The sequence below is a fragment of the Tupaia chinensis genome, unplaced genomic scaffold, assembly GCF_000334495.1.
Source record: "Tupaia chinensis unplaced genomic scaffold, TupChi_1.0 Scaffold000168_1, whole genome shotgun sequence".
NCBI lineage: Eukaryota > Metazoa > Chordata > Mammalia > Scandentia > Tupaiidae > Tupaia > Tupaia belangeri.
Window position 1 is genome coordinate 392,699 of NW_006159643.1, and position 18,087 is coordinate 410,785.

General features: G+C 41.6%; 2 protein-coding genes across 2 annotated transcripts in view; both read right to left on the minus strand.

Moving 5' to 3' along the window:
* LOC114007419 (bestrophin-3-like) overlaps positions 1-4,999 on the minus strand; it is a 28,814-nt gene extending 23,815 nt beyond the window's left edge. Inside the window, exons 1-2 of the mRNA XM_027770928.1 lie at positions 4,850-4,999; positions 2,668-2,745 (exon numbers count right to left, since the gene is read on the minus strand). Coding sequence (XP_027626729.1) covers positions 2,668-2,745; positions 4,850-4,999 — 228 coding nt within the window. The remainder of the gene's footprint in view (positions 1-2,667; positions 2,746-4,849) is intronic.
* Positions 5,000-10,446: 5,447 nt separating this feature from the next.
* LOC102469672 (bestrophin-3) lies at positions 10,447-17,729 on the minus strand. Its single transcript, XM_006146171.1, has 2 exons — positions 17,567-17,729; positions 10,447-10,514 (listed from the first exon to the last, which is right to left on the minus strand). The coding sequence occupies exons 1-2, from the start codon at positions 17,727-17,729 to the stop codon at positions 10,447-10,449; spliced, it is 231 nt and encodes a 76-aa protein (XP_006146233.1).
* Between the last annotated feature and the right edge of the window lie 358 nt (positions 17,730-18,087).

Below are 18,087 nucleotides of genomic sequence, written 5' to 3' on the forward strand. Positions count from 1 at the left end.
AAAGAGGAAGATTTTACAATGGGTCCGGGTAGGAAAACAACTTACAAGTGTATAAAATAAAGGCACCTTATGGTTAGTTTCCAAAGTCTAGATTTTCCAGAGTCTAAGACCATTCAGTAGAAGACCTACCTACTTATTTTTTAGGATTTAAGTTAAACTACTTAGAGCAGTTGTTTTCCATCTTGGCTACATGTTGGAATTACCTGTGAAGCTCTTAAATAAAACTCATGCCTGGGTCCCTCCTTGAGAAATTCTGAGTTAACTGGTGTGAGGTTGAGTGCAGTATTAGGTAGAGCTCCCAGATGTTAGTGCATAGCCAGAGTGGAGAACCGCTTATAGAAAGAAGTACATCTCCCTTATTCCAAGGGTCTGCCCTAAGCAGGGCCATGCCCTGAATCGGTAAGTCAGTGATATTCAGATCACAGTCCTTCATTGTGAGTTCTAAGGGAATATCCATCCTTTCTTGTCTGGGGTTTTGCTACAATTAAATAGATCTCTGACTGGGTCCTGGAACTATTTTTGTTACATCCTGATTTTCACTTTTGTGGCATCTTATATTATAGTCTACATTCAGTGAACAAAATGACATGTTCATTTCTAAACTGACAATCTCTAAACTATCTATTACTCTGTTGAAGGTCCCGTTTCCAGCAGATAACTGAGTAGTATACTGCTCAAAAGGTTAAGTAGTCTGGGTCAGCAGGTGGGGTGGTAGTTAAGGCACTGGGCACTCCCACATGGCTGACGATGGTTCAAGTTCTGGCCCTAGCAGCTTGCTTTCTCACTTTCCCTCTTTCTCTCTCTCTTTCTCTATCTCTAGTGAATTAAAAAAATTAATAAATAAAATTAAATACGTAATTCCTTAAAAAAGTTAACAGAGTTATTTTACATTTTGGAAAGATTTATAAATATAAAAATTGAAAAGATTTTAAAATATTAAAATTGTCAAGATAGAAATTGAGACACAATTAGTGGAGGAAAACTTACTTTTATGAGGTTTGTCTATCTCTTAAGGAAGCTAAGATTGTATCTTTTAAAACTTTGTCTTTTAAAAATATTATATAAAGTGGAAAATGTTAATATTTTAGAAAGTGTATTAGAAGGAAGGAACCACTACCTAACCTTTGTAGACTGGTGGAGCGCCCTGTGTGAACATAAGCAAAGGACAAAAAACTCAGCACAATTCAGAGGAAAGGACAAAAAAAGAACAGAATGAGTATTTGGGTCAATTGTGATGATCTTATGTTTATAAAAGTAAAGTCAACTTTTTCCTCTAATGGGCAGCGAGAGCCATTTGTCTCTCCAGCTTTTTCTGGCTCCTAAATGGGTAGAAATAATTAAGAATCACTGTCATCTGGTTAAAAATGTTTTTGCCATTTGTAAAGGGCATGTCTTTGTTCTCAGAAGTTTAATTTGAAATGCCAACATATTTATATTTGGGGGGTTAATATTCAAATCAATGAAAGTAAAAGAGTCTACAGGGAAAATTCCACCACAGCCTGGAGGCCTCAACAGTACGTGTCAGTATGTGACCTTTTGGAAGGCCACACGTTTGAAAATTCCAATTTTTCATATGCCATTAGACTTCAGTTAACTTAATGAAGCCATTTTCTTTGATACTTTTCTATCACATGCTTCTCTTTTGGAAGCTTATCAAAGAGATGGAAGAATTAGGCCTGTGATATTTACACTCGTACATTTGGGGAGGGATGAGAGGCACATGGAGGTGGTGGTGCTGGTGGGGAAACAAATAAAATCCTACCCTCATCACTGGACAAGCTGTTCCCACTGCTCTGACCTGTTTTTGATTTCCTGGCAGACCAAATGTCGTCATTAATCCTGGTGTTTCTGGTTTTGATTCGGATGAATTCTTTTTCTGATCTCAGTTCTGGTTTTGCAAATGGGATGCATTTAAATGTTGTGGGCCAGCTAGTAGGATTTCAGGGAATTATAAGCAACTATTGATGGAGTTGAATGGAACCAGGGATCCTATTACAACATTAATGTTGAATTCTGTTGTCTACAAAACTTCCTGTTGCCTATCTTTCACTCAACCCAGTTGCTAATTGTGGCATACAATATCAATGCAGGTGGTTATTATTTTAATTACATTATTGTAATCCTAAAGGGAGCACAGAAAATTTTAAAAAAGTCAATAGCTATAGAAGAGTGTTCTTCTAATCTCTTGGCACAAATGAGCTGCATCAGATGGCTACAGTATGGCACTGGCGATATTCCTGTCACTAATTCCTAACAGAAAAGTAATATCTCTGAGCTATTATTGTTAAATCTACCTTGATTCACTCATGAATACATTGCAAAAGGCTCAGTGAAGGATCAGTGTGGAGAGTTTGGAACCTGGCAGGTAACAGAGCAGGTTTCAGGTACTGAGACTGTTGGCTACCTTTAGCCATCCTGCATAGAAGAAGAATTGCAGGAGAGTAAAAATTGGAATGTACAGATCTAAGTCATGTCCTGCGTAGCCTTTGGTGGGATCCAAAAACTGGCGTCCAATCAGGCATGCAAAGAAGAAGGTGTAGACAGCAAGAGTGACAACCTGGAATAGAGAGAAAAGGGAGTGAGAGGACAGTGTGGGCTGCCCACAGTGAGCTCGAGTGCCAAGGCGGGTCAGTAGAAATAAGAAATCATAGGCAAAGTATTTGGTACCTGAGTATAAACAAGTGGAATCCCAACCCAGTCATAACCAAATAGGAGACTGCACCAAGAGCGGTATCGATTCATTTCCTAGGCCAGAAACAGATAGAACATGATTTACTAAAATGTTGGGTGTAGTAATATTTACTGGTACTCAGACTGTGGGCATATCTTTCATGAATATGTCTATAAAATGATGGGATTGATTTTGTAAAGCTGGGAAATTGGCTCCCAAGGCTACTTCAAAAGGGAAGTTCAAAAAATGACAAACAATGAACATTATTGAACAATATGCACAATGGATATATACATTTAAACATATTCTTTAATATGAAAATAAGTCACAACTTCATAGAAATATTCCCTATTCTATTAAATCCATAATTTTCAACATAAATATTGACCCAAAGTGGGGAAGAGAAGGCAATGCTTAATAGGGTACTGCCAGACCAGCAGATAGTGTAATGATTTTGTCACCGGACTCCCACATGGTTGACTGCAGTTTGAGTCTCGGACCCAGTGGTTTCAAACTCACTCCAGGCACGTGAGCATGCATGCCCAAAATCCCAAGAGGAGAGTGAAGGAGAAGGGATTGTAGCGTGGCCACCGCCACCGGTGATGATTTCTCATTTTCTGTCTCTCTGTCTCTCCAACGAGTGCACGCGCCATATTGCAAAAATCTCTCTTAAAAATTAAAAACATGAGGGGACTGCAAAATGCTCGTGGAAAAAATGGAAAAAGTATGAGTTCATTTGGTGCAAAGATGTTTTTTAAATCTATGTATAGTCTTTTTCCTAATATGTACTTTTATCAACTTTTTGAAGCTCTCTTGTATTTTTAATAAATAATGTCTAGGCATTTTGGTAAATAATGCAAAAAGCAAATAATTTTTCTATTCTCTTTCAAAGACGCAACTTATTATAGATCTTAGAAAAGACACATAAATACATCCTAAACCTTTCCCTCAGCAAATGAGGAATTTAGGATACTCATATTGACAGAGTCTGTGTTTGGAGCAGGAAGGATTGGGATTCATTGATTCTTTTCCTCTTTTTTTCTCTATTGCACATACATTCTTATCTAGAACTGGGAAGATGAATTCACTTTAATTTGGGAGCTATTTAAAAATCATTTTCACTTCTTTTAGCCTAATCCAGCCAAGAGACTCTGCACAAATATATCTCGCCCTTATATAAATTTGTTTTTCAGATAAATTTAGAGATATTTTGTCTAGTGAAAACATTATGTCATTTACTGGTGCATTTGAAAAGCTGGCTTAACATTGGGGTATTCTAATTTCTGGGAAATGGCTAGGGGGCTTATTTCTCCTCCAAATTTTATCCTAGAGCCTTGGAGCCAGGAATGACAAATATGCCATGTGGGCACCATCTTTTCCAGAGCCCTGGGCAACCCTTCATTTCTCAATCAAGGAACACTGTTCTACAGAGCATATTACAAAGCATACTTCTATTTAAAAGAGAGTTTCCAGGACGAGCAGATGGCATAATGGTTATGTCACTGAACTCCCATGTAGTCAACTGTGATTTGAGTTCTGGACCCAGTGGCTTAAAATTCATGGAGGAGACTGAAGGAGAAGGGATTGTGTCATGGCCATCCCCCTGGGGAGTGATTTCTTGCTTTCTGTGTCTGTCTCTCTGGCGAGTGCTCATGCCCTACAGTAAAAATCTCTCTAAAAAAACAAAAACACAGAGCTCTCAAGCAGTCTCTACCAATCACTCTGAGTTCAACCTGTGTACTTTCTCTGTCCTGAGAGTTAAGGATTTTGATACTAGCCCAATCTTTTTGGCTTATTTGGAGCTAGGACTGAAAAAAGTCAGGCCTTTCCTGGTCTGCCCATTAGATCAAGTCTCTCTTGGTTTCTAGTTGGCATCTTTTTTTTATTTTGGAGAGGTTTTTGCTATAGGGCGCGTGCGCTCACCAGAAAGACAGAGAGAGACAGACAGAAAGCGAGAAATCACCCCCCAGGGGAATGGCCACGCCGCAATCCCTTCTCCTCCATTCTCCTCTCGGGATCTTGGGTACTCACGCACACGTGCCCTGCGTGAGTTTAAGCCACCGGGTAAGGGACCCGAACCGCAGTTGACTACATGGGAGTCCAGCGACACAGCCATTACACTAACTACTGGTCTTATCTACTTGGCATCCTTTAACTGATGGTTCACGGTGTACTTACAGTCATCAGTGATTGCAGATCAACACTGTCTCTGATTCTTCCTTCATTTCGGGCTTTCGTTGCAAGATTTCCAAACCAGATGAATGGAACCCAGTATTTCAGATGAGGAGATTTGAGATGGTCAAATAATTTCCTTTCATCTGCTGTCATAAAACCTTTACACAAGATAAAAATAGCTGTAGTAAATGGGCTTAGTTTAGCACTAATATTACCACAACCTCAGTGTATGTTATGTAAATGTATAATGAGCCGAGCGTATCAAGGAAATGTAAAATAAAGGTTTCTCTCTCAAGTAGTTTACACTTGGATTAGAGATAAGGAATGTGTGTGTGTGTGTGAGCATGTGCAAGTATACACAGACGCACATGTTCACACACACAAATCATGTATCAATTTATGAGGCAATGCATAGTTTTGTGCCCGAATACACGTTAGCAATCTCTGCGTGAGAACGCCAGCAAGAAGTAAGGAGACATTGGATGTAAACTAGAGCATTTGGGAAGTTTATTCTTTAAGTTTTGGCTTTATTCGCCTAAAATTGGTAACCGTAATACTTAGAACTATTAGAATGAAAACAATAAAATATGATAATATATACAAAACACTTAGTGTAATAATTCACATTACTTTTCCTCCTGACCTCTCCTTTCAAAGACCTACTCAGTCATGTCCTCTTCTGTGACACCTTCCTTGGTTCCTTCTTTCTCTTTCTCTTGCCCCTGAAATCTCTACCTTTTCAAACTCCCACTAGGTATTCTTTATTATCTTGTATTATAATAATATTACTTATAAATGTTTTCCCTGCTAAAACTCTCTCTCTTTTTTTTTTTTTTTTTTCTGGAGAGGTTTTCACTATAGGGCGCGTGTGCTTGCCAGAGACAGAAAGCGAGAAATCACCCTTCAGGGGGAATGGTCACGCCGCAATCCCTTCTCCTCCATTCTCCTCTCGGGATCTTGGGCACACACACACACACACACACACACACACACGCACACGCCCGGCGTGAGTTTAAGCTGCTGGGTCCAGGACTTGAACCACAGTTGACTACATGGGAGTCCAGTGACATAGCCATTATGCTAACTGCTGGTCTCTCCAGGCCTATTTTTAAAAAACACATGACATGTCTGCCATTTACTTCTATGTTTCAGTTATATCTTGGAGACTTAAAAATTAATATATAGAAAGTAGTAGCATTTTTTCAATGACTGCTTGCTCTATAATTAATCATTAATTATATACAATATTTTACTCAACTAAATCTCCTTTTATTAATTGCTAGAGGACACATGTGCTCTCCTGAAAGAGAGAGAGTCAGAAAGAGGAGTGAAAGAGAACACCCTGGTGGGGTGTGGTCATGCTGCCACCTTTTCCTTCATGTCTCTTTCCCATCAGGATTTTGAGCATTCATGCACACATGCCCGGCCTGCTTTTCAAGCTTCCAGGCCTGGGATGCAAGCCGCAGTTTGGCCATGTGGAATCCAGCTCCCAATGCACAACACTTAACCTCTGTGCTCTGGGGTCGGCCCCTAGAATCTTTTTGAGTAGGTATTTAAGTTTTAAAATTTTTTTTACTGTTAAAAATAATGCAGCAATAACTTCTTGTACCTACTTCCCTTGACTTTTTTTTTTATATAAGAATTACTTTATTTTATTTATTCATTCATTTATTTTAATTCGACCAGAGAGAGACACGGGGTGGGGGGTGGGGGGCAGGTGGCAGGAAAGCAAGAAAGCAAGCCACTAGGTCTAGGTCTTGAACCATAGTCAGCCATGTGGAAGTGCCCAGTGCCTTAACCACCATGCTACCTGCTGGTCCCCCTTTGACTCTCTAAGTGGCTTTTAAATGCTAATTATGACTAAATTTAAATTGTGCTTTCTGAATTAAAGCTTAAAACTGATTTTTTAAACTGATTTTTATTAGATATTAATTTCAGTTCTTTTTGTCTCAGAAATGTAATCTTTTTTTTTTTTTCTTTTTTTGGGGGAGAGGTTTTTGCTGTAGGAGGTGTGCGCTCATCAGACAGCCAGAGAGATACAGAGAGACAGAAAGCAAGAAATCACCTCCCGGGGGGATGGCCATGCCACAATCCCTTCTCCGCCATTCTCCTCTCGGGACCTTGGGCACACACGCACACGTGCCCGGCATGAGTTTTAAGCCACTGGGTCTGGGATGCGACTACATGGGAGTCCAGTGACATAGCCATTACGCTAACTTCTGGTCCCCTTTTTTTTGTTGTTTTTTAAGAGACATTTTTGTTACAGGGCATGTGTGCTCACCAGAGAGACAGAAAGTGAGAAATCATGCCCAGGGAGATGGCTACATCACACTCCCTTCTCCTCTTGGGAATCTGGGCACGCACGTGCACATGTTGGATATGAGTTGTAAGCTGTCGAGTCCAGGACTCAGATCGCAGCCGACTATGCAGGAGTCCAGTGACATAACCATTACACCATCTGGTCCCAGAAATGCAATAATTTGCTTATGAAATCCTGGTTATACAGAGAGATAAAAATTAACTTCCGTTTTAATGTTACATGTTTTCCATCTTTTAAACACTTGTAATCAGTTTACAAATGTGCTTATCCTATTTAAGGTCATTTTCTTTCCTTATCATGTAGACCAACTTTTATTTAAAAGGTGTTATTATACTAGAAAAGATGTAGCCCAGTTGTGGTAGGACACATTGGTCGACCTTACCGTTGGGCAAGCTGAGGCCACATAGGAAGCCCAGCCCACACTGAAAGCGGGGTGCGGTGGTATGCACCTGCTGCCCCAGCCACTCCAGATGATGAGGCAGAAGGAGCTCAAGATAATGAGACCCTATCTAAAAACAAAAGGTACCCAAGGAGAAGTGCAAAGTGCCACTTTGACAGATTCACAGATTTGGACCAAGCTCTTTGACTTGACATAGGCCAGTGTTTTTAAGAATAATGCCTACAGATCATGGGTCTCTAAGTCACTTATGACACCTATTAAACATAGAGAGTGGGGACTAGCAGATGGCATAATGGTTATGTCGCTGGACTCCCACATAGTCAACTGCGGTTCAAGTCCCGCCTGGTGGATTGAATCTTAGGCCAGGCATGTGTGCGTGTGTGCCTAAAATCCCAAGAGGAGAATGGAGGAAAAGGGGTTGTAGCATGGCCACAAGGAAGATGATTTCTCACTTTCTGTCTCTGTCTCTCTCTGCTCTCCGGCAAGCGCATGTGCCCTATAGCAAAAATCTCTCTTAAAAAAAAAAAAAAGGCAACTGCTAGGCCCCACTCTGACCCTCTAAACAGACTGAATAGGGCAAGAGTTCTCATCCCAAGTCTGCACTGTAGACTCTCATGTGGGTTCTTTTAGAAAATACCAGTGATTAGGCCTTATTTTCAGAGATTCTGATTCAGTTGGTCTAGGGTGAGGTCAGACATCAGCATTTAAAAATCCTCCCTGGACAATGTAACAGAATTATATTCAGGCAGTTGCACATTACCAAGCTCTGCAGAAAATACTGACATACTTGGACATCAATGTTTGAAAATCACTGTCACACTGAATGAAGGTTCTGTTTATCGGTTTTTGGAATATACAGAATACCAACTACAATCAATATTTAGCATCAGAAGACTAGTTTTAGATAATACTCTGGTTATTTATACTAGCTTAGAAAGTTTCTGGGTATGCCTAAAGAATGGTACTCTTTTTGGAGGTAAAAATGAGCCTGGAAATTCTCTTATTTCTCAGTGTATCTCAAAGTTGTTATATGATTCAGGCAATCTGCTTTTTTTGTTAAAAAACACTTGCAGAGCATAAGTCAATCTTTTTAAAAAATAATTATTTTATTTAGTTTCAGTTATTATTATTATTTAATTTGATCAGAGAAATAGAGAGAAAGTGAGAAAGCAAGCCATCAGATCTGAGACTCGAACCATGGTTGGTCATGCGAGAGTCCAGTGCCTTTACCACCACACCATCTGGTAGCCCTGCATAATTCAATCTTATTTTAAGACGTTAATAAACTTGACCTGTCTTGGCTTTATGCTTAAAGACTTGTCGCAGTTGTTCTTCCCTTTAACTAGAAGCCTATTCTCAGATATTCCCTATTGATTGTCTAACAGTTATATTCTTGGGATTTATAGTGTAATTTAAAAAAAAGACACCATTTATATACTGGCTGTAATCTCTGTCATTTGGCCAAAGAATAATATTGTCTCTGGTTATTTTTTATTCAGGAGTATGGATCAAATTGTGCTAGCAAGTCCTTCCTTGGCTTCTAAGCAGAAAGCAAATACGCAGAGTGAAGGTTGATCTAGTGCAAACACTAACGTGAGAATTAGGCCCTTCCCTCCATGTAGGACGTCTGAGTGGAAGGGGGCACGTAGAGTGAGGAAAGCTAGTGATGTAAAACTTTCAGCTTCAATTTATTGAGTACTTTATCAGGTTCTGTGAAAGGTGAATCATGAACCAGGCATTAATATAGCCTCCAAAAGTGTACTGGCAGAGCAATTTTTGTTAGTCTCTGCAGGAAGATACATCTTATCCAAAGATACCTCATCTTTGGAAATCAAGTTACTGGTTGATAGAAAGAAAACCTGAAGATTGTGAGTCAAATCTATTCAAAAGGCATCAAATGCGCTATCCCATCGACATTTTTTCAAACTATGGTTATTACTGGGCCAGCAGGTGGCGTGATGGTTAAAGGCACTGGACTTCCACATGGCCAACTGTGGTTTGAGTCCTGGACTTGGCAGCTTGCTTTCTCATTCTCTCTCTCTGGTCAAGTTGAAAAATAATAATAATAAATAAATAAATGATTCTTAAAAAAATCAGGTAAGTTTTTTTTTTTTTTTTTTTAAAGAATGTGTTTATTATTCTCATCTGTAAGGCTATTTAATTACAGTTTCTGATTTGCTAGTTTGGGAGCACTATCAGTCAGAGCCAGGCCTCCCACTGCCCTGAGCCCTTCAATGTCTGTCTCCCTGCCATACTCCCCCAGGCCCTATCTAAACCCTGGCAGGCAAGACTATTTAATTCTGCCATTGCTTCTACCTAGAATATCACCTGCTTTTTCTTTTCCTTATGGCTGGTTCAGCTCTGATCAGCAACTTTCATATTGTTTATTACAAAGAATGTTCCTTTATATTTCTTTTTTAAAAATTTAACTTTATTTATTTATTCATTTATTTATTTTAATCTTACCAGACAGGGACAGAGTGAGAGAGAGGTGGATGGAGAGTGAGAAAGCAAGCCACCAGGTCCAGGACTCCAACCGCGGTCGGCCATGTGGGAGTCCAGTGCCCTTAACCACTGTGCCACCTGCCGGCCCCGCTCCTTTATATTTCTAACCAGAATAAGATATCTATACTGAGTGATACAAAGATATATTTACATTTACTTGAAACTTGAAATGTGTCTTGGAGTAGGATCTGCTACGTTAGAACAAAATTTCATTGCCCTCAAGTCAAAGGACTGATTAAATCCATTGATAAATAATATTTTGGTCATCATAAATTTTGTCTGCTCTATGGTTGGCCTGCTTTTCCTTGGTCGAAGACAAGGCAGATATCTTTTGCCTTTAGAGCAGAGTAGTCAAGTGAGGCTCTGTTAGCAAAACTAAAAGCTCTGCATCTCAGAACTGGAAGGCAGAATGTGTTTGATGCCAGTTCTTTCAGAAAGAGAAACTGTGCATTCAGCATTTGAGCCTTTCTTAGAGGATGACTTTTCCAGGAAGATTGCAACGTGCCTGGCTTATTTTCATCTTCAAATTTTCTAAATGAGTGGGAAAAAGCCACCAGCTTCAACTGCAGCTGTCCTTTAAATTTATTGGGAAAAGTTTAGAAATCACTGTAACCAGGAAAATCAAGGAGAGGCAAGAGGAGATTGAGAAGATAAAATCGCACCGAGACAGTACTGTGTTGGGCAGTCTTCAGACATCTTTACTGTGATCTCCAGTAAGGAAGTTCTTCACAAAACAATTATTGGCCCTTCTGCATGATGTGCTCTCTCATATTTTCAACTCTGTTCTACTCTATTCTCTAGCCTATTGCGTTCTCCAATCCATTTGATTAAAAATGGTGGTTACAGGGCTAGTGGATGGTATAGTGGTTGGGGCGCTGGACTCCCACATGGCTGACCATGGTTCAAATCCTGGACCCAGAGGCTTGAAACACACTGGGCACGTGTGTGTGCATGCCTAAAATCCCGAGAGGAGAATGGAGGAGAGGGGATTGCGGCATGGCCTTCCCCCCGGCCCCAGGGGTGGGGTGGTGATTTCTCATTTTCTATTTCTCTGTCTTTCTGCAGAGAGCATGCACCCTATAGCAAGAATCTCTCTTTCTAAAAAATAACAGTGGTTACAAGCCGCTAAAATGATTTAAAAACCCAAGAATGAGTTACAACCCACAGTTTGAAAAGCCTAAGATAAGATACGGTGGGGTAAAATCACTTTCATTTTTCTAGTGTAGCAATGCTGCATGGAGACAGAAATGCCTGTATTTTCCTGATATGAGCAAAGCATGTCTATTCAGCCACATCCCTGCCCTCAATTAGTTCTGTTCAGTAATTCACTTCTTACTACACAGTAACATGTAACAAAATGACATGCAAAATCAGTGTTCTTAACTCCTCACCTGCACAGGTGACCCAGATTTTATTTGCACTGGGCAAGTGTGTGAGGCAATTTGCAGATAAAATTGGAGGAATCAAGTGATGTGCTCTAGTGCCATGGTGCCTGAACTGCGCACGTTAGCATCATCTGGGGAGCTTTGAAAACTCCCAGTGCCCAGGTTGGGCCACGTTGATAATGAATTGTACTGTCTGAGGGTGGGAGCCAAATGTCAGTATTTTTAGGAGGTCCCCAGTGATTCCAGCTGCAGCAAACTGTGGGAAAACTAACCCTAGAACTGGTTATTACAGCATTCTTACTCTGGGTCATACAGCTGTAGATGTTTAAAGAGCCCGTTTAAAAAATGGATTCCTGGGGCCAGCAGATTGCATAGTGGTTATGTCGCTGAACTCCCAAATGGCCAACTGTGGTTCAAGTCCTAGACCAGTGGCTTGAAAATTGGTGTATGTGCATGTGTGCCCAAGATCCCGGGAAGAGAATGGAGAAGGGATTGTAGCATGGCCGTTCCACTTAAGGGGTGATTTCTCGCTTTCCTTTTCACTGTCTCTATCTGCGTCTCTTTCCAATCCTAAATTAAAAATCTTAAAAAAAAAAGAAGTGGATTCCTAGGTCCTAGACGTAGAGATTCAGATTCCCTAGCTGCTTGGGAACCTGCAACTTGAAGAGATAATTCAGTGAAGGTGGTCTTGGATCATACTCTGAGAAGCGTTGAATGCATGGCCTTTATTTAACTGCTAAAACAGAACTGTGGGGGAACTTTCAAACACTGATCGACTGAGACGGTCCATTTGTAGCATTTGTTTAAGGAGGGAGAGTTCTGCCACGTGCTTTCTCTCCTGTGTACAGCAAGTGTGCATAGGGGAGTCAAGTTTCACTCTCGGGATGACATTCTGTCTGTTCCAGGCTCATCATGTGAGAGTATAGGGGTGACTGACTCAGCCTCTAAAGGTTCCGCCGGCAGAGAAAAAACCTGGCACAGCCATGAATGCCACTGTCCCCTTGATCATCCCTCCTATACCAGAGCAGTTGGAGATCAAAGTGATCAAGGAGCCCAGAGCCTCAGAATACGTCAAGAAAAACCAAAAGCAGACTATAGGGCAGAAATGTTACCCAGAATTCAATCGGTTTTACTTAGTGAGAGAAGGAGAAAAATCACAGATTAAATGATAACTCTAGGCCAGAAACAGAAATGAAGCTAGTATTCCAGGCAGTATACTAAAGCCAGAAATTTTATTTCAGCAAGTACTTGACAACTGGGGGGCTTTAAGTGTGACCAAAAATGCCAGTGGGGTCTCCTCAGGCTTCTTGTAGTCATAAAAGAAATGTAAGAAACTTTATTTAAGACCCCAGAGTATTAAGAAAAGTAAAAGACACCTTTTCCTTAACATTTGCTATCTTCTGGCCACTCTCGTGAGCCACCAAGCATAGGAGGAAACTATTGCATCGCTGGGAAAGTCGTGATGCACTTGGCATAGAAAAACAGAAAAATACATCACGACTTTCTTGATGACCTAGCGTGCTAGCGAGAAAGGAAACAGTGAGATGTGAAGGTTAGTTATAAATATATTTGTGCTCATCTCTGAGAGTAGTTAATAGAAGAAAAGCCTCGTAGTCATTTTTACTGCCTCTGAGGACAAGGACCGTATCCGTCTTACAGCCGTGTTCCCAGTGCCCGGCACAGAGCCTGGCAGATAACGCACACTCATTAAATCCTTGTTGAATGAGCAAATGTGTGACAGAGAAGCATCAGCATAAGTACTTTTTTTTGAGAAATGTCAGCATGGGTACTATTTTTTTTTTTTTTTTTTTTTTTTAGAGAAGCGTATACAATTTCCTATTACTGAACTTGTGCTTCCAGTGAGGAACTTTTTTTTTTTTGAGAGATTGTTCGCTATAGGGCACGTGTGCTCGCCAGACAGACAGAGACATAGAGACAGAAAACAAGAAATCACCCCCTGGGGAGGATGGTCACGCCGCAATCCCTTCTCCTCCATTCTCCTCTTGGGATCCTGGGCACACACGCACGCGCACACGCACACGCACCCGGCGTGAGTTTTAAGCCACCGGGTCCAGGACACAAACAGCGGTCGACTACATGGGAGTCCAGTGACATAGCCGTTACGCCAACTGCTGGTTCCCCAGTGAGGAACTTTTGAAGAGAGCTATTTTCTCCCGATGCATATGAAACACTAGATGAAACGTTTTGATTCTCTGCCACCATATTGTAAGCCCTCAACTAAGGTCAGCACTTAGATTCCTGGAATCAGCAAAGATCTGGAACTGGGCACCTGACTTGGAATGAACATCTTCCAGGGCAGGTTATTGGAATGACTGGAATTTTCCAGGGCAGGTTTGTAGCCAACAGTAAGAGAGTCTACATTACAATCCTTCTGGTAAATAACTGATGACATACCAATTTAGAGACTTTTCACCATCATAGACATTACTTTTCATTCGATTGTTGTGTTCCTATTTTCATATGAGCAGAAATAAAAACATTTCATTTTTAATCTGAGAAATTTAACCTGTAACATTTGATCATCTGTGTTTCCCTAGGCAGCATACGCTTTGGTCTTTTTATTTCCCAGGATAATGTAACTTGATTGTCCAATTTAAAAGCAAGGAACGTTCTGGGCCTCGTTCATCCAGCTCTAGTATGAGAACTGCCAGGTGCTTTGGAAGGAGGTGCTAGTTTTCATTTTTTGGCCCTCTCACTTTTTCCTTCCTGGCCAGCACTGAATCTACATAGGCAAGAACCCTCCCTGAAGTGAGTGGGAGACAAAGTTGAGGGGAAATTCCCATTGCCTTAGAGCTCAGTTTCTCAGGGTGTGACCCAGAGACTACCTGCCTTCAGCCTCCGGGAGCTTATTAAGGATACTATCCTGGATCCAGTCCAGACCTACTGGGTCAGAATTTCGGGAGGCAGGGGCCACGTAGTGGTGCTGTTGTAAGATGCAAAGCTCTATGAATGAGGCGGACACCTCACAGGAAGGTTCTGGGTTCACATCCTGAGACCTTCCTGAGTGTGCTGGGCATGTGAGCATGCATGACCCAAGCTGGGTCACCGTGACAAGATCTTAGCAAGGATGCACACACTCTCTTTCTGAAGAAAAAAAATTAAATTTCAACATATAGGAAAATAATTTCTGGGAGCGTCATCTTGGGCCTTGCATTTTTAGCAGGATTGATTTGAACAATACCTAATATGCACTGAAGTGTCCCTTTCCTTACTGGTGATCTTAGGAATGGGAGTCAACTGACAGGCCGTGTTTTGTGCCCTCAGCATTGTCCCCTTCCCCTGGGTCCTCCTCCTGGCTTGGGGCTCCCTTACTTACTTACTAGTCCTCTCTACCGTAGGCAGGAGCAGCTGCCCTGGCTCTGGACTCAGAGCATCTGCCAAACATTTTCTGCCATCCCTGAACTTCCTGTTCTTCCCAGAAACTTTGGCACCGACGAAGGACAGTCAGAGAGTGGTAGAGGCATGTGCCCAGTTGGGAGGGCTTGGAAGGGGACCCTGCGTGCAGACACTGAGTCAGCCCTCTCTGCTGGGGAAAGGGGCAGGAAGTTCGGTGAGTCAGCGCTGCTGTCAACACAGGCTGCTGGCTGTGGAGCCCAGGAAGGACGGACCTCAGCAGCGTCTCTCGTCTCTCCGGGATTACAGGAGAGTGGTTCAGGACCTCTGCCCTGCCACTTAGCATACAAACCTTGGATTCCTGTGGGCACAAGCTGTGGCCACTATCTTTTTTTCTGCTTTTTGAAAAAAACCCTTAAGAATGAAAGAGATCAGCAGGGGCCTTTTTACTCAGAGGAGCATGGATCGTTTCTTAGGATGCTTGGCAAGTTTTTAGCCCCTCTCTTAGTTCTCTTCCACCTTCAGCCACGACTCACCAACCACCAAAACATTTAATTCAGGTCAGTGCTTGTTACATCAAGAAGGTCTAACTCAAAGCCCCTAGACAGCCCCCTCTGACAGATGTGGCCCACTTTACAAATCTTGGGCCTTTACCATGTCTGAAACCTTGAAACTACTTTTTCTTCAGAACCTCTTGCCCAGGGTTGAGAAAAAGGGTTTTAAAAATATAACAGGCCACCAAAACAAAACAAAACAAAACAAAACAAAACCAAAAACAGGCCAGGGCTGGCAATGTTGTGCAGTAGTTAAGTGCTTTGCATTGGGAACTGGATCCTGGATGCACCATGGTGGTGCACCATGGTTCGAATCCCAGCCCCAGAGGCCTGAAGGATGCTGCAAGAATGTGTGAGCATGCCCTAGATCCTGATGGGGTGGAGAAATGAGGGAAACGGGTTGCAGTGTGGTCACACTCCATTGGGGCACAATCTCTCTCTTTCTCTAGTGAGCACATGTATCTTGTGGTAATGAAAAATAAATTAAACATAAAAATGACAGGCCATTCCCTCACCTATTCCCCCACCCCCCAGATAACAGGCTAAGTGGTGGCACAGTGCTAAAGCAATTAGACCCATATAGGAAAGTTCCAGAGTTTATGTCTTGTGACCCTATCCCACGCTGAGCACTCTGGGCATGTGTGTGAGTGGGCATGTGAGCATGTGTGTGCTTTTCTTCAGGGCTGGTAATTCTTAATTTCTTGGATTCTTTAGACATGAGGATAAGAGAACATTAAATTGTCTAGTGTTTCCCCCAGGTCATTCTGAAGTAGTATGCTACTTTTACACTTGGAGGAGGGGTGACAACTAATTGCTTTTCAAGTTCCTACTGGTTTTATATCATAATGTACTTGTGTAACCAATCTGTAACCAACTCCTTGTAACCCATTATTTTCTCACATTTCACTCTGTATCCCTGACGACATCACCTATACCCATCTGTCCTAGTCCTACCTTGACTTTCACAAACTCCTATCAAAGTAGATCAGGAAGGCCTGGGTTAGCATAACCATGAGTCTTTAAAGTGACTAAAAGGCTACATTATTGCTGTTGTTCTATTCATTGATGATTTCATTATAATAGTAAAAAAAATCACATGGCACTTTATTTTGTGCCAGGCCCTGCTTTCAAAACTTTACAAGTGTTCACTAATTCAGTTCTCATGAGCCTATGATGCATACAAAGTAGATGCTATTATGAAGGCACTGTAAGCCCACTTTATGGATGAGGAAATTGAGGCACAGAAGGGTTAGGTTCATAAAAGATGGTGTAGTTAGTAAGTGGTGGAGTAAGGATTCAAACCCTCACTCTGTGCTGCGTGTCACTGTCTGTATTGCCTTTCTAAGAAGGCAGAACAAAACAAAAAAGAGCCCACAAAAAAAACTGAAAAAGAAACAAAAAACATTATTCTTAAAAAAAAAAAATCTGTTTTAAAGGACATATCAGAAAAGGATACTGTGACCTAATTTAAGACTGCACTCAATTTGAAGACAGAATTATGTCATGATTCTTACATTGTCTACATGTGCTAAGAACGGTTTCATTTCGTTCTCACCCTTTCGAAGGCTGGTTTAATGACTTCTTTGCTAAGTATTTGCACACCAAAGGAACCATCCTTCAAACATGATTTGTTCTCAGCATTCTACGCCTAGGAGCCCAGATAGAACACCTCAGTCTATGCTGAGGTATAGCAGAGATCACAGATCCATACTAAAATGGCCTTTTATGGCCACCCTTAGCATCTACCTAGATGAGAGTCAACATCACATATGCTTTGGAAAAAGTATTAAGTTAGGAGCTCTGAGTCTGAATTTCAATTCTGGCTTTTCCACCGGTCAGCTGTGTGATTTAGTGCGGGTCATTACCTCTCTGAATCTGCTTTCTGCCGAGTACGATAGCCACAAAAGGAGATAAACTATAAAATGCTGGAAAGCTGTAAGGTAGTATTACAGGCTGTTTTAATGAACGCGATAATTCTATCTAACAGAAGGCAGTGTGACCCTCTGCTGTTTCCCTTCCCCACCTCCCTACCAAACATGAGCTATTCACCTTTGCCTCTTAAGACTATTTCTGGCACACAGTAGGTAATCAATAAATGCTTCCTGAACGCATCAATAGCTATGAGGACTCTTCTAAGGAACTTTAGAGGAAGTCTCATCTTAGCTGAGAAGAGCCGCTGGAAAGAAAGGTCGCTCACAGTACCTGCTTCGACCACGTGGTCCATGGTGGGGAACCGTTTGTACACAGCTGTGCTCACGGAGCGAAAGATGAGCAGGGATGTGAGGTTGACATAGCGCATCAGCGTCCTTCTGAGCAGGCGCCCGTGCTCGTCGCTGCCATGGACACTGCTGGAGATGAGGAACATCAGCCGGTCTGGCCAGGGCAGGTTCACAAACTGGTTCCACCATCGGTTCACTACCAGCGTAACATAAAACCCTGTAGAATAACAGGGCGATTATAAAGCAATTTTTTACAGAAGACGTATCAGTGACACGGATGCTTTTAGCAGAATTTCAGCCTTTTTGGGGGGATAGGGTATAAAAATACGTTGTTATCCATACCTTACTATTTTGCCCTCCAGAAAAAAATGTCATTTGTGCCTGGCAATGCCGGGACACCCAGTAAGTGGGGTATTAGAACTCAAATACTGACTGCAAAAGTGGAAAGTTAGTGAAGAGAAAGCTTCATTGTCCAATAGCAGATTATTACCTCAAACTCGTTTG

Coding starts and splice junctions, on each gene's coding strand:
- LOC102469672 (XM_006146171.1), bottom strand. CDS start 17,729: ATGTTCCTCATCTCCAGCAGTGTCCATGGCAGCGACGAGCACGGGCGC. Junction 10,515..17,566: donor GGACCACGTGGTCGAAGCAG/GTACTGTGAGCG, acceptor CTGAATGCACAG/TTTCTCTTTCTGAAAGAACT.